Source organism: Amia ocellicauda, chromosome 20 (genome assembly GCF_036373705.1).
Source record: "Amia ocellicauda isolate fAmiCal2 chromosome 20, fAmiCal2.hap1, whole genome shotgun sequence".
Lineage (NCBI taxonomy): Eukaryota > Metazoa > Chordata > Actinopteri > Amiiformes > Amiidae > Amia > Amia ocellicauda.
Window position 1 is genome coordinate 14,821,122 of NC_089869.1, and position 17,300 is coordinate 14,838,421.

Here is a 17,300-nt window from a genome sequence, read left to right on the forward strand (position 1 = left end):
AGTAACAACACTCCCAATTTATTTAAGAGAGTGAAAGAAAGGCTAAAAGTAAGAATTCTTGGAAAGGATTAATGTTTGGTACGGAGACATTCTCAACCTATCATGACATTGGACAGCTAAGTATGAAAGCAGACAAGGAAAATTAAGTTCAGCCATACCATGAGGACAGTTTGAATCTGAAACTTACTACAGCAACCACAGCGATAACACACATTGCATTAAAATTTATCAATGGAGGTTATTCAATTTTTCACCTTCGTATCCTGGTTTCATACTCCATCTTCTGCTTCCTCAATTCATCCTTAAGCTCTGTGACCAAGCTGGTGAGGGCTTTTGAGCCACTGGCAGCCTCATTTGATGATGCCACTTGGTTACTGTCCTCGCTGCAACTGTCCAGACACAGTTCCAGCCTCTCATTGCTGTCCTCCAGCTCTGAGGGCTTTTTCTCGCTCTGCACCTGAGACACTGGTTCACACCACTCCACTTTCCCACAGTCGAGCCCTGAAGAATCACTGGCATTGCAACTGCTCCCAGACTCTGGGACAGAGATGTCACAGGAGGATGTGGACCACGGTGTACTGGCTACACTTGGCACGCTCAGACTGGACACCGTCACGTTGTCGTACGTTGACAGTCTTTGGGAGGACCCTGAGTCTTTCACTCGTTCTCCTGAGGAAGTCCGTCTGTGGCCACGCAGGGATGACAACCCGTTTATTAACCAGTTCCCACTAGATGACAAGTTGGGGATATCCACAGAGGACCCACCCAGCTTGGCCGGGCTAGCTCTCACCCCAGAACCTTTGAAGGAATATTTCCAAGTCGGAAGAGGTTTAATCTGTTTACTGGGGCTGAGGGCCGCCTCTCCCTTTGCCTGAGATGTGAGTTTGGGCACAGTTACAGGAGTGCTGACGTTAACGTCCAGTGAGGTGGCACTGCTACAGAGGTCCTCACTAATGTTGGAGGCCTTGCTCTTGGCTGGGCAGCCCTGCAGGTCTTCCTCAGAGATCCACTCCACCATGCTGCGCTGGGCCTGAGCTCTCACCTCCTGCTGCCCCACAGAGGCCTCGGTGTCGGTGCAGATGTACAGCCGTTCATGTTCGCTGATGAGCACGGTCATGAGGTGTTGTACAAGAGAGGTCCCTTTAGAAAGAGAGGATTCAAAACATCAGGATCAAAATACACTACTTGAAGTTACATTTCAGATGACAGTTTGTTTCCTATAAATATGAAAAACTGAAAATGGCTTACATTTGTATATCTTGGAAATGACCCACACAGACAAGAGACTTACCTTCCATGATAGTCAATGGGTCTTCCATTTTAGGTCGAAGTATATTTGGTCCAAAAACTGTGGCAAGGTTCTGAACACTCATTTTATTTTCGTTTGAATGTGACTGAACTTCATCAAGGAATCTGAAAGTGTAACACAGGATACAACAGCAATAAGAAGCAGTTTGGAGACTAAATTACATTTATCTATTAAATTATTACATTTCTTGAAGGATTACACTATCATGTTTAAAATGACTTTAATTGTAAAAGGCACAGTCAAGGAAACAAATTTAGCTTGATTCATAACAAATGAGATATGTGTTTTAAGGTATGTACACATTTGTCTGTAAACCATCATTGCTTGGCATTATTGAATAGGCACAATTATAGAAACTGGAAAGGTTGGAAGACTTACTTGCATATATACTTAAGAAGGTTGTAATTAGCCTGAGGAAGGGTCTTCACCTGTTTAACCAGCTCCTGTTTGCCCTTCAAGAACAACAATATACAGTTTACCACTTCTACCAATCCACCAATTAAAGTAAGAATTTCAACTTGAAATGGAACTGATCCTAATATGGTAACTCAAATATGGTAACTGACAATCACATAGTTTTTTTTTCTCTCTTGTTAATAGAAATTGACAATACAGATGTTTTAAAAAAAAAAAAAAAAACATGGTATAATGCCCATACTTATATTACATATTGTAGTGATCCTGGCTTGTGTGTGTATATGTGTGGATAATTGTTTGTACTGGGTTAGGGAGGGATAGTGGTTTGGGGTTATGTGGTTCCCCCCCGTCTCCGCGGTGGTACAGCCGGGGAGCGGTGATTGGGGGGTAGGGGTCACATGACCTGGAGGTATATTAAGGGGAGGTGACGAGCTGAAGCGGCAGTTGTACCTGGAGTAGATGTGAGCATGTTGGTGACAAGAGAGCTGAGGGAAAGTAGATAAATAATTGTCCAATAAAGCACGGTTTGTTTGGGAAAAACGTCCTTGTTATTTTCTTTGCATTTTTTCCGTAATTACCCTGAACCCTGGGGTCGTTACAATATTATAAAAGTTATTGTTTATAATAAGCCTTCATAAAAAGCCCCTCAGTTGCCACTGTCGTCTCAGCAGGCGTTGGGCCAGACTGAATTTAAACTATGTATTTTGAAAATACAGGTTTACGCAGATAAGTTAATTTAAAAAATTTTTTTCCCGAAAGAGTCCGATCACCACCTGCACCACTGTTAATCTGCTTGTTACGGTTTCTTTATCCGCCGTTTTTACAGCAGTGTAGTGCAATATAAATGGAAACGTAAACCAAGAAAAATATCTCGAAAACCATCTGTTTGGGATGTTTTGCTAATGAAGACACGAAAAAGATTAATAAGCTTTGCAAGAGAGAACTGGTGTCCTAGAGGAACAAGCAATCTGAGCATTTGACCAAGGTAAGTTTAAATTAGTATTATTATATGGGCCTACAGAACCATATAGTCTTGACACAATCTCTGAACTGTAGTATTTTAATTTTCATTAAGCAAACAAGGTTACTGTGTTCTGATGTCTTTAGTATTCATCTTCATCAAGGGTTTTACATAGATTCGCTTTTTCGCGCATAGTTTATTGTGAGTAAGGTGCTTTAATTGATGAAGGTTAAGCTAAATGTTTCACGCAAGTACCCGTATCTACATTATTTCAGTTTGAGATGTTATTTTAAACTAAACTACAATGGGATGTTTTATTTTGTTTATATGGATTACCTATATGGATTTAATTCAAATCTACACTAGTACTTAATGTGGCGTAAACCATACATTATGCAAATTAGCAACAAGGAAGAATCGAACCTTCCTTCGGTAATGTGTTCCAAACCTTCGAAGGCTCAGATTGTCACTTTAGACCCTGAACACAACAAGACTGTTACTACACTGCGACTGTGCTCTGATTGTCTGGTCCTGAGGGAAGAGAGACACCTACTGTTCAACAATTTGCATATGTAGACATACTAAGTTTCTATTCTGAAAGATTTCATTCACACTATATTCAGACTTTTATTACCATAGATAGACAATATGCGTGATGTATGGTTTATAGGCTTTGAGCTTTATTTTCCTGTCCGAGAGTCTTTTTAGGATAAAGAGCTCTTGGTAGAACAAAGAGTAACTGATACATCCCAGGGTTGTGTTAGTGGTGACACTGACCTCCTCCTCATCCTTGGCTAACAGTTGAGCGCAGGAGAGAAAGTCTTCATACTTGGCAAAGGGGATGACAGGCTCAGGCAGTTCGCGGAGATATAACTTCAGGAGAGATGCCACTGTGTGGACATCAGTGTTACTGGAAGAGGTCACAAGAAGGTTACATTATTCTCAGCCAAGCCAGAGTCCAACAGAATTAGAAAACACTTGCTAAGACTTGAAGAAGTAGACATAGTTGTCAAGGAGATACACAAGTCAATGCATATGTTTATCTGTTATGGCTACAAAATCTCTTGCAGTGCTGTAATTATCAAACAATTAAGATTATATCTTGATTTCAGGAGTAAATTAAAAACTGCAACATTATTCAAGTCTTGCTCAATAGATGTGACAAGAGTTCAGACTCTGCATCTAGTCATCAAAATGGATAAAGAGGGCTGATATACATTTTTCATACCTATCAAAAAGAGGTTTGTCTCCGCAATCAAAGGCGTCCTGGAGTTCCTTGACTAAGTTGGCTTGGCCTGGCATGCGAAAGAGCCCCTCTTCATCTAAGCCTTGCTCTCTTATGAAATCCACACACTGCTCCACCAGTAAGGGAGCCAGGCGCTGGCCAAACTTTTTCTCGTATTGCACGGTGTCCTCTAAACGCTGGCCAAATATTCCTACGTTAACGGAGGCAAAGACAGGGATCATCCTTCATTTAGTTTTGGAATCACATTTTTCAAAGGCAGATTTGTTAGGCATGGGGGACACTAAAGCCAAACACTAAAATCTTCACTATTTTTGACAGATACTCACAATTATTCTTCCCTTACAAGACTTCAAAGGTAACATTACCATTGTTGTTTCTTTTGGTGCAATTATTTTTTTGTATTAATAATCATAATAACAATCTTCATGTATATATAATAACATAATAACAATCTATATGTAGTAGTAGCAGAAGCAGCAGCAGCATTAGTTATAATATAAATATTCCTGACATCTTGACAAGAATGAATACTTCATACATATTTCATGTCCCTCAAACAATATTAAATCAGTACAAAATATTAATGTCTCTCAGTATTATAAAGCTTTAAAAACCATATTTGAAGTGTATCTAAGGAGGAAAATAAAAGCTGATGCCATTAATTAAATACTCAAACTTGTACACATCCACCCTGACAGACAGCAGTAAATGGCATTCTCATAAAAGCCTGCTTGTTGAAAATGCTGTCACCTACCTGGAGTTTTCTCACAGCACTGCTGTACACCACAGTCACCAGCAATTGCACAAAAGTCATGGTAAGCCACAGTACAAGAGCTACACAGAAGCAAAGCCCTTACTTCAGGAATGAGATACATTCCAGATCGCCCGGCTCCCAGGGTCTGCAGTCCTGCATTAATCCAGTCTAGCTCAGTGTACGGCAGGAAAGAGCCTCATTAATGCCCAGGGACACATCTGTTTCTAACCTCATGGCCGAACGTTAATCACATCTTGCAGAACAAAGTATTTGCAAACTCAAAAGAGCCCATCCTGCAGGCAATGGAGCAGGCAGGTATTATCTTGCCTGTGATTCCTCCACCCGGCGCTGCAGCCAATGGAAATAAGTCCGCTACAGTTCACAAGTTCTGACAGGGGCCTGTCTGCATGCAATACGTCTTGGCACTAATCGAGGGTCACTTCTATTCCTGATAACGAGGGGGACTGGGAAGCATTCACTGCCCCCTGAATGCCAGGTTAATCTGAGTCTGCTGGAACCAAGTACTCCGATCACTTGATTTATATTCCAGTGCCATTCGTAATAAACTGGCCACACCCTGACTTTGCACTGAGATCGTTGTGTTCCTGTTTGTTGCTCGTGTCATCAGTAAAGCTTTAGTGTCCACCCACATACAATGAACTTTGCCTTTTTCCTTTCCTCTACGCTGCAGCTGGGCCTCTCTCTCATCACCGTATAAAAATAATTTCAGGATACTGCTTCACAGTGCTGCAGCACTCATTATTTTCAACGTCTTATTAGCACAGCACTTTGACAAAGCTATTGTGTGTATTCTGTTATGAATATGCAGTCCTTCATTGTTTTTTCTCAACAAGATGCATGCCATGATGTAATCTATGTCTACTCAACTGAGTGTGTAAATGCATCTTGTTGGCTAATCAAGACATTGGACAACTCGCAGGAATTCAAATGTGACTAGTTCAAATAAGCTAAATGCACTACTGTACCTTCCCAGTAATTAATATACCAAAGAGTAAAGTATGTATAATTCTCACAATTTTGCACAATATTTAGAGTGCTTAGTTGGAAAATGTGATTCCTGTAAAGCCCTTTCAAATGAAAGAGCTCAAATGTCTCTATAAAAAGCCAAGGTCAACTAAACAAGCTGTAAGAAAATGCTATTTGAACAGCTTCATCGTGGCTTTAACTAGGGATTTATCCACCACAGTATTGGATAACACATTACCTCTCCTCTGAGCTTTTTCTTATGTGATTTTAGTGCAGACAGCACAGAAATCCAACCCATGCAGACCATGACAATGCATTATACAAGACAAAAAGCACAATCTCATCATGTGACATTACATTGCCACATTGAGTACGGGCGTTTGTGACGCTCTCTTTGAAAGTGACTCAATAGGTTTAATTAGGGAAAACTGCCTGAGAACAGTCAAACGCATTATGAAATATAAGGAACAAATAAGATTACTAACTCTGAACATGGAAATATCTAATAGCTACATTTATATCTCTTCTTTCATTGAGTCATATTTTCCGTGTGAAAAATATTAAAATACAAAATGTATCTAATAGGCAGGCAATCTGCAGGCACTGGACTACACTGATGAATACTATCAAAACAAGGGCACCTGCCATTTGTAATGTTACTAATTATCCCAAGACTTAAAATAACGTAGTAATATGCTGCATACTTCTATGGGTTAAAAAGTGCCATCTGTTTCCATTTTTACATTAAATTATACAACATGCTAGGCCCATAGGATATTACTGTCTGGTGGCATGCCTGCAATATTTGAAGTGATTCTGAAAAAGGTTGTTCAAAAAAAGTACAGGGCAGATATGAGTATTTTGTCTGTCTAAGCTCTGTATATAGTTAAAGGACAGTACTGGCAGGGATGGCAGTTTATGATCTTGCTATAAATAACAAGTTATCTGTAACATAATGCCTAGAAATGCAAACACCACCCAGTGCTTGGACTTAGCTTAGTGATATTTTTGTATACATTCTGTATTCTTCTATGCAAAAAGGTTTCTGTTTAAGAAAAAAGAAAACTAGAACAAGAATGTATTCAACTACAATTAAAATAATTATTCCAAATCTATATTTTAGTGATTTTGAGACAACAATCATGACTGAATCCTATAAATGTGTGCAGCTTTTGGATTTACAAATCTTATACACTATACACTTAACCAACTACTTAACTAAACTGTGGTTCAATTGAACAGTGTAAAAAAAAAAAAATGCCTGCCATGTCGTGTGATATATTGGAAGAATATACATCTGAGCCTCAAGGAGTGATTTCAGGACTAGGCCATAGCTATGTTGATTTATCCTGAGCATATGTTTAGTTTTTCCTTTTTGTCAAAGATGGATTTCAGTTGCTGCTATTTCTACTACCTCCTCCAAAAGGAGCCCAGATGACTCGTCGGATGGCTTTCACCCAGTCTTCCATGTCATTCTGCGAGTTCGCCATGAGCAAGAAGGCTTCATGATTGATGGCCGCCCTGTCACGCTCGCCTGTCCCACCTAGAAGACCAAGACATGAGAGACCTCAGCTTTACCAGTAAGTAAGTTAGCTGGAGAACAATTAAACGTTCATATAAATGTCAATTTCACATGCAATTTCTCCTTTTATTTGTACGTACATTATTCAGAAACTGACCCAAAACAAATGTATCGGTCAGAAAAACTGTCTCTGCTGGAATGGCCTTTGTATTGGGTTACAAGGAAATGCATTGCACTGAGCATTTGGCATAAATACCACAGTAGTGAAGGCAAAGCAGTGGGGGTCAGTCTGTTTGGGTACCAATTGTAACAAGATAAATGTCCTGCTTTTTTTTTTTTTTTGCACTATTTCTACATCCACATTTGCAAGCCAGCTCTGTGGAGCTGCAGGTACATGGTGAAACCTGAAGTCCTTACACACTGCATGTTTATTATATTTGATAAAAGGGAACCATCAATATGTAACTAAATGCTTTTAGCTGAATGCTAATTTGTCTGGGAATAAGTAGATGTAAAATCACAATCAAAAGGTACAGTACGTATGATGCTTCCTCTTAATGCGTCAACAAATGCTTAAAATATATTTAACTGTGCTTAATCAGCAGTCTATTTAGGGAAGTATTGAATTCATGTCTGAACAAAACACATTTTTATTGGGATTTTTTTTTTTACAGAATCCTCCACATTCTGTCTGGCATTTACAGGTTTCCCCATTATTAATTTTACAGCTTTCGTAATGACTAATTCATTTGCACAAGATATTTTTGTAGTTTTTAAAAAATAATAGGGTTCAGGTAAACCTTTGAAAGTAAATCTCAGTTGTATATTTCAGAGAGGGCAGTGAGGAAGATACCAACATCATCATTGTAAGGGGTCCTCTATAAAAGTAAATGCATTCCCAATGGATGTGGTTCTTAACAAATGCTTCCTCCTTTCAGATGTTGGTTCTTACCGCAGCTGAAAAGTGTTATAGATGAGGCATGAATCCTATTTATTTCTATGTTTATTGAATTAAATATACAGGGACCAAAGCAGTTATCTGAAGGCTCATTACATAAAGCCAGATTTTCTCCATCCTAAGCTAATTAACACAATCATGAAAGCAGACAATGTACAATGTATTGCTTTCTTTTTCTCTGTGTATCATATATTATTGTGTAAAGTATCAATCATGTCACACTGATTCAGGAAATCTAGTTGTAACCTGTTAGACTAAAATTGTCTTTGAATTTCTCCTGGATTGCTAATATATAATTGTTCATAAATTTGATCTTATGAAATAATGCTCATTAGAGAACATTTAAAATAAAAAGTGCAATATTTACATACACTTTCAATACATTGTAATGATTCATTGTAGTAAGAACTCTTGCAAGCCGTCTACCGGGGTATATGCCTTGTGAGTTTAACATTCAGAGCGGAGGTAAACTGCTGTATAGTAAAACCCCCGAAGGGAAGTTTTGAAAAACTTTTTGACCTTTAAATTGAGTATCATCCTAGAGCAGGAAATCAATGTTGCTAGATGATTTACTTAAAATTTCCACTGTACTCTCCCGCCTGGACCGAAATTGTTGATATTCATCACTCAAATGCAAAGAGTTACTTCCTAAATGGTTTAAAATTGTAATGCCACATCCCTTGCCTCATGAATATTTTGATTATATGTGGAAACTACTTGATTCGCACTTTACATGTGATTGTAAAATGGAAACATTTGGTTATGTGTCAAGTCATTTGCACTCACACTAACCTAAATACTCTTGTTAAATCAACATTAAGTTACGTGAGGGGAATATGTTAAACAATAATGTTATAGTATAGGGTGACCTTCAAACTCAGAAAACAGGGAGTAGGCATTGTGTAAGCATTATCAAACAATGTATTCAAGCTACTTCTGTTAAGACCGCTTTTAATTTGTTGGGGCTTCTGGCATCCTCTCTGACACAAACATGATATACAGTGCACACTTTAATCAATGTCAGTGAGGATACAAATCAATCTGATATAATGGATAAGTACTGGCATAAGAATATCAAAACATTTTAGAGACTAATTTGATTTATTATAATTCTCCTCTAACTCTCCTGTAAACCAGTTGTTTCCAAATGAACTATGTTTTGAGGACCATTAGTCTTGAGGTAAACATTCATGTATCCAACATAATTATATTGATAAAATCATTTAGATATACCCATGGGTTTAGCTAGTGGCAATACATACAGTGACAGCTAGTGCAACAATTATGTATGATATATTATTGTATGAGCCAGCTCCTCAGTCATCAATAATTCACTTCATGTTGGCAGGTGGAAAAAAGTTAGTGTGCAAAATTGCAGCACAAGTGTCAAAATGGTAGGTTGCTCAAGCCTCACACACACTTCTAAAACCCTGTAGTAAAATGTTATCGAATAGCAAAACACAGACATAAATATACTAAAATGTAAATTGCACAATAATGAATACACCTTATTATTAAAAAAAGTAAATTGGGGAAAACCATCACTTTTTTTTTAAATGCTGCAGAAATCAAAGCTATTTTTTTCAAGACCATGATCTGAATTTGCCAATTAAAACAAGTGTAACTGTCAACTCCTAATCACTAGATGTTTTTCATATCTGCTACACAGGACTTAACAGTAATTATCCACTCATGCTTCAATATGAAAAATTGATGCTACTTTTGGTTTGCACATTTTGAAGTATGGGTAATTGTAACCCCTTTGGCTCTAAGTACAATTTCTACTCTAAAATGAGAACTGAACATTGTACATTTATTTGGAAATTACCATATGAATTAAATTAATACCTTTTAAAAGAGGGTTTTTACCAAAACACGGAGCAAACACAAAGAGAAAATGTTAAAATGTGAAGTCCTAGGTCTGTCTTGTAATATTTCACCCAATATTTTCTTCTGCCTTGTGTACAGCTTACACAACACACTAACTCCCACAACATTACTGTAGAGTTTTCTTTAAAAAGAAAATTGACAGATTCAGAGATAAGAACGGAATATGTGCACTTACCCTTTTTACCCTTTTTCTTTTTATTATGCTTGAGAAAAAATGGCATTTTTGGACTGTGAATCTGCAGGACCAATGTCTGTGGTTTCCTGATTTCTGCGCTATATTAATAGTTCCAAAGACAGAGACTGCAAAATCCCATGAAGATCAAGTCTATGTTACAGCTCAGGCTGCATCGTGAGACACTGCAGATAAGAATTTGCTTGTTAGCTCTGATACAGTTTTTTAAGGAAGCACAAGGGAATAGACAGGAATTGCCATGACTATGTATTTTAAGTAGGAAGGTTTTAATCGTCAGAACTTCTGCATTTCTCGGTTACCACAGCAACTAGGAAAATGTGAGATCAAAGTGCTAGCAAATCAATCATACATTTTTTCAATTTTATAATGTTTTACAGTATTCTTGGCAACAAACAAAATGGCTGAGAGGTAAATAGTTTCTAACAGCATCAAAGACCTCAATACCCAATAAGCATGGAATATATTCACCAATCAAATTTTATGAAAAGTGACAACATTTGTATTCTGAAGTTTATAAAAATTGAAATGGGGATTTTCAACAAGGGCTGGGGAGAGCTTGGCTAGGGATGAGGCCTTAAACCATATTATGAAAATCAAAAAATAACCAGCCAGGCACATAATATTAGTAACTGCTTATCCAGTCAACCAATTTACAAACAGACCAAAGGAGACAACTTTTTCCATGTTCTCAAATAATACAATTAAAAACTGACGGTATTTTCTTCTACTGGGAGAGAAGTAAAGCAGGACAATTGGAAATGGAGAGACACCTCCTGGTGAAATCCTTAATGATGTGAAAAATAAGTGATGTTTCTTTTCAGAAATGATATAAGGTGGGAATTTCAGGAGATGGATGTCACTGTACATGCTGTGTAGGCTGCTGGTGGTTACAGGAATGAAAGATGTCAGGTGGTGTGTTAAACACCACAGAACTCCTGGCATTGCATCTGAACAATTTGCTTTGAGTGGAGTGGCTAGAACTGATTGCTTTTCAACTCCCCTGTGTACCATTGATGTGTGTAGCAGGATGAGATTGTCCAGGAAAGAACATAATGTAGTGCTACTTAAATATGTATGGCGATTTACTTAAAGCTTTACAGAGAGGTCGGGAAATGTACATTCTCTTATTGGATGGCAGGAAACCATAGAAGAAGCGATTTTTCTGCTGAAATGCCGTGACATTACAATAGGACTTACTTTAAACAGAACAAAAAAGCCCTGAAAGCAGAAGGATGAAAAGGAACATCCTATCTGTTTTCCGTGAAATGTATTTTATTTTGATGTAGTGAAAAGCATTCAGTGAATTTATCTGCTGCTTTTAGTGACACTTAAAACAAACAGTGTGTATTGCCTAATTGCACCATTTTGTGTGTGTGTGTAAGTAGTGTTTTTCCCCCAGTGAGATGCATTTGTCATGTCTTACTGATCCAAATTAAATTAAAATTAAAACGTTAAGCAAGTGATCCAAAAATATAGAAAAACCTAAATGTCAATTTAATTATATTTGAGGGGGCTAGTTTCCCAAGTATAATCAGAATCATCAAATTTGATTTAAAAAATATAATCAACATGAAGCAAGAATTCTAATGATACAACGTACATGGAACAGAGGAAATGGTTATATCTGTTGTAGTTTGTTCCCATTCCACTTGGTGGCACAACTTTGCTGTTAGTTTTTCCAGACAGCTGGGCATTTAGCCATTATCATTTCCTTTGATGAAGAAGTGCTGTAATAATGACTAAAAACACTCAGACACCGCTGAAGCTTTAAAAATGTAGTTTCTTTACTTATGTTACACCACATAGGTGCAGTGGTTTAGTTATTTCTCGTGTACGTAATGAAGATGGGGAACATTGCAAGGATACTGTAGGAAGTGCAGAATGTTCTCCAGTGGGGAGTCCTGCGCACACACCCTGTTTCATCATTGTAGTTGTGTATTTATTCTCAGCAGCAGTATTTAATTGCCTTAATTCAGTTGTTTGAACTTCATTTGTTAGGGAAGGGGACCTTCATAAACCTAGATGAAGTGATTCCCACTCTGGCCTTCTAAGCGTTAAAGCACTGTGCAATTAAAACAGACTAGATTTACGTCCATTAACTGAAGGAACTAAGTCATTAGTGGTTCAATTTGCCTTCAAGATGTTGGACTATTTCATATCTGTGTGCCCCTGGGAGTACGTAATTGCATCTTTTTACTGCTGGCAATAGCTCATGAAGAAACTTTTCTTATTTTTATCTTGTGAGCTGGTTTTAAAATTATACAATCATTAAAAGCGCTTGTAAAGGAGTATTGTGATTCTTCCTGAGCTTTTGTAAAAATGTATGACTTGTCTTTTTGGCAGAACTGAGAGAATGTTTCTGTTAGAAAAGGTCAATGGTTGAAAATAAATCTAATATCCATAATCCACTTTATCTCTGAGCGCCAAGACAACAAAATGCTCTAAAACAAAACAAACAATCTAATTAGAAAAGCATGCAGTCCATTACAATAAATTAAATTAATACAATTTGAGTTGAACATTGTAATATGCCTTTTTACTACATACATTATTTTATGTGTTAGTAAAAAAAAAAAAAAAAAAAACGCATACTATTTCTATCCAAATGATTCACAGTTTGACACAGGTTAAAAGACATATTTTATTTCAAACTAAAATTTGAATTTCATATGTTAGTGTACTTAGATGCCCAGAAAAGTCTGCTCTAGATAACTAACAATAAATGCATGAAGGTAAAAGTGTAGGTCCCACAGAACTACACTACGGTGTTTGATCAATGCATTTAACTGCTTTTTCTATAAAACAAATCATTGTATGTCCGAGCCAATCAGGGGAGACTGTGCTGTGCAGCTGAGCACTGACAGTAAGTCAAATGGCTTTAAGAATGTGAAGCGGTATAAATCACTTTCATGTCTGTTGTCGTTGTCTTTTTAAATAAAGACAAGGTAAACACAGGACAATGAGTAGCAGTCTGGAATAGTAAGTTAAGAGAGTGACCATAAAATACTGGATGGAACCACAATGAGGCCCATGCCTCCTAACATTGAACACTGTTCTAAACACATTGTAGGCATACTGGTAGTTCCAGATCATTCAATGGCAAACAGCAGTGCCAGGACTTTATTTCATGCCATGCATAACTATATAACAAATATTTTAGTTGCCAACAATGTAATATTTCATATAATCATTTCCCAGTATTGCTGTAATGGCACAAAACAACTAAAAATCATTTAAGGTATAGAAAACAGGAACATGTTGGTGAAGTGACTTTTGGTACAATTAAACTATCAGATTTCAGACTAGTGGGAATTTTGTTATTTTGTTTCTACACAACTGTGGTGTCCTATTACCTTTGCTGGATGAAATTTAGCTAGGGCCCACCCTTGTCCATGCTTGGATCCACACAGCGGTGGTTTGTTGGCAGTCATTGTGGAAAAGGCCTAAAGCACACTCTTTGAGTGTCCGTGTTGACAAGTGAGGATTTCAGGGGTGTTTTTCACAGGTCTGCCAAGAGGTAACACTTCAATTCACTCACTTGAATGATGGCAGATGGCATATTTAATCTATTCAATTTACTATAAATCAAAGGACACAATCTGTCCTAACCCACTTTGATGTATAAGGAATGAGAATCAAAATAACAGCTTTCAATGATCAACATATATTACACTTTACTTCAGCTTTTTAATTAACACAAATTAACATAAATTACTGCTTTTAAGAGCAAAGTTGAACCCTTGGGGCAGATCATATTCCAATTGTATTGAGATTTTTTTTAAGTTAAGAACATGATCTGGTAGCCGTGATTCATTGAAGGCTATTTTATATAAAGGAACAGTCCGTTGATACTTATCAGCTGAACTGTACTGCATTTCCTTCCCAATATGTTTTCATTCTGTGTACCAGCACTGTGGGGCATGCTGGGCAGTCTGACGTCATTCTTTTCAGGTTCCTTCCAGCTCTTACTGTTGCAGCAGACTATCCAATGCTTCATGCATAAGGAGTTGCTCTATTAAACACTACATTGTTCTAAAATTTAAACAACTTAAGATTTATTTGCATACTACTATTTATGAATTTCATGTACATATTCAAGTTTACACTATATAAGCATTCTGTTTAAACACACCTTTCACTTAAATTCAGATTCTTCTGTCCCGCAAAGTTGCAAGATGACTTATCTTTTTACAGGCCTATACATAAAAGATATGAGAGGACACATTGAAAGCATTTTCAAATTCTCTAAAGATTCCTTTGTACTTATGTAATCACATGAAATAAGTCAAGTTAATATTTATAGAGCAATTAATTGTGAAGTAAGACAGCCATAATACTCATTTAGCATTGAACTAGAGTGCATCATGGGCATTAACAAGATAATGCCACATATTTATAGAATTAAGGACTTAAGAGCTGACTGTGCTTTAGGAAATGTTGCTTTCTTAGCACAATCTCCCCCACAGAGCTGTCTTTGTTATTTTTCTCTTGGCTTCAGCTTGGTTAAAGTGAGAATGTAGAGAGCAGCCAGGAGTTACCAACACCATTGCTTACGCTGCAAGTAACAGCTGCACTCTAGACAAAGCAAAATGTTTTGTGAGAAAAAAGAAAAAAAGAAAGGATTTGGCATAAAAAAGTAGTGCTAATAGGTTAAAATGGCACATATGACAAATACAATTCCCAATTGTTTCTCTAGATATTCTTGATTTGTGTCTATCATTATTCATATTTTAATCCTTAATTTAAACCTGTTTGTTTTGGAGTTTTAAATTAATTCAGAACAGTTAGTTTTTTCAATCAGTGTAATACACCGCCACTAAAAACAGTTTCAGACTTGTACTTTTGATCTTGATGTTTTAGCTTAAATATGAGTTAAAATGATGTTTTCTGCTGCAGTGGTAAAACGGCAAACCCCACTACAACATGCCAGTTCTCAGGCAGTTTGTCTCTGTGAAAGGCGACCCACATTTTAGTTTTCGTAGACCATCTTCTTTGCTAAATACAGTATCTGTATTTGTTATAATGTTAAATTGGGCTTTGAAAAGCAATATGCACATTAACAGGCAGCATTGTGTCAATCTTTATTATGTGCCAGCAGTAAAGAATTACCTGAGTTTTAACACAGGGCTTCACTGAAATATTAATCAAAATATTCTCTGCCACATGCATTAAACAATGCCAATGTCCCTCTCAATTAAATATATAGTGGAACATTGAAGGACCTTTGAAGAATACAGTGAAACGTTTAATAAGTTTGTGTTTTCATAGCCTTTTTTTGCACCTGCATTTACACTTAATTGAATAGCTGATTGTGTAAGTTATATAATCTTAGAAATTAGAAATGAACCATGAAGAAAAATACAATTAAGTGAACATCATAGTACTAACAGTTCAGGACTTTTTTTTTTTTTTTTTTATATATTTTTTTTTTTTTATGAATGGGAAACCCTAAACAGTATATCAGACTGATTTAATGTTACATGATGGGTAGAGTGGTTGAGAAGTGGCACATTGTGCAGCCTACCTACCAACTACTCTCATTTACACAGAGGACCACAAGGCATTTTGTGTGTTTTTACACTAATGCTTGCCCACACATTTATTAATGTGGAAATCTATGTGACCCTTTCTCTTCTGAAATATACCAATCCAATCAAGATACCAATCCTGAACAAGTCTTTTGCTACTGTGTTAAGTTTAAAATATGTATTATTGCAACCTGTTTTGTGAGTTTATGACTACACAGAATATTTTATATTTTCATGTAATAACTAGTCCAAAAGTACCAACAAAACAACACTGTATCCTGCATCTGAAGTGCATTTGTACCAAATAACAAATAATCATACAGAAAAATTACTAATCTGTTCACATTCTTTATTGTTCCTCCTTCTTGCTACACATTTAAACTGTAGACAATGCTTTGACTATGACATTTGATATGTCTCCCTGAGGGAGAAGGTCAAGTCTATGGCCTATTTATAAGCTTGAGCTGAGCAGTAATGTACATTTTTTACATTCCGTAAACAGGAGTCAGAAAACTGAGCTCTTACAAGCAGTTTTCTTGCATTTAAAAACTAAAAAGAAAAAATGCACACAAATTATGAATTCTCAGATGACACAATGCAAGTCTTTTTGTACATAAGCAGGTGAAAATGAAGTAAGACGGCCAGTGGAACTACACACTTATTCTTGTGGCATATCATTTCTCTCTTAAAGCTGCTAACCTAATTTGTATACAACAGATGTGGCAAGAGACATTGTGAGAGTCTCCACAGTACACACAACACAAATTATATTCACTCCAGTGACCTGTTATTGACTTCAATTTGGCCCACAAATACTACATTAGCCAAAGTAAAATGAACTCAAACTTCAAGGGTTTAAATCTTGAAATATTAATGAAACTGTTAAGGTGGATGCCAAAAAATATCAGTCAGGGCCTTCTCTTTTAAAAGGGCTCAGACTGTGGGAGCTTATGTTTTATATCACCTAATTAATTAACCAGAAGCATAAGGATGTCTTTCAACTATTTCCATTATCTTTATTTTATTTCATTCCCGGACAGGGTTCCAATTGGGCCTAGACATCCAAAATGAAAATAAAACACTATTAAATTATATTAAAGCACAGATTTCAATTTCCTTTGATGCACCCCCCAAAAAATGTGTGAAGTTCACTCTTCCAGATGCTTATCTTATTTAAGGTCTTTTTAAAAGAGAAATGGAAAAACATACTTTGCACTTGTCAATTTAGTAATTATTATGGAGTGCGGTATGACTATGCAAACATCTTGTAATTGATTATATAATGAGAACCTGTTACAAGAAAATTAAAATATAAGTATTCAGTTCCTCTTTTCATTAATTACTAGTCTGAACAGTTTGAACGACTTAAAAGCAGTCAAAAAAAGTTCAAAGACTGTAACTGACAGACCATTTTCCTTTTCCTTTTATAACAAAATACAACTTACAAAATGTGCCAGAGAGGGGCAGTGCACTGACACGCAGAAAGATTAAAGCTGTGCATCTATGAGCATCCTATCAGGTTTCAAACTATATTA

The 17,300-nt window shown here is 36.7% G+C and overlaps 1 protein-coding gene across 2 annotated transcripts in view; it reads right to left on the reverse strand.

The window, feature by feature from the left end:
• LOC136716182 (rho GTPase-activating protein 22) overlaps nt 1-17,300 on the reverse strand; it is a 34,208-nt gene that overhangs the window by 1,773 nt on the left and 15,135 nt on the right. Inside the window, exons 4-9 of one of the 2 annotated variants that reach the window (XM_066693688.1) lie at nt 7,089-7,217; nt 3,916-4,123; nt 3,465-3,597; nt 1,688-1,761; nt 1,292-1,413; nt 255-1,140 (exon numbers count right to left, since the gene is read on the reverse strand). In XM_066693688.1, coding sequence (XP_066549785.1) covers nt 255-1,140; nt 1,292-1,413; nt 1,688-1,761; nt 3,465-3,597; nt 3,916-4,123; nt 7,089-7,217 — 1,552 coding nt within the window. Of the gene's footprint in view, nt 1-254; nt 1,141-1,291; nt 1,414-1,687; nt 1,762-3,464; nt 3,598-3,915; nt 4,124-4,687; nt 7,053-7,088; nt 7,218-17,300 lie in introns of those variants that run through there. The other variant, XM_066693689.1, reaches the window with a different exon arrangement.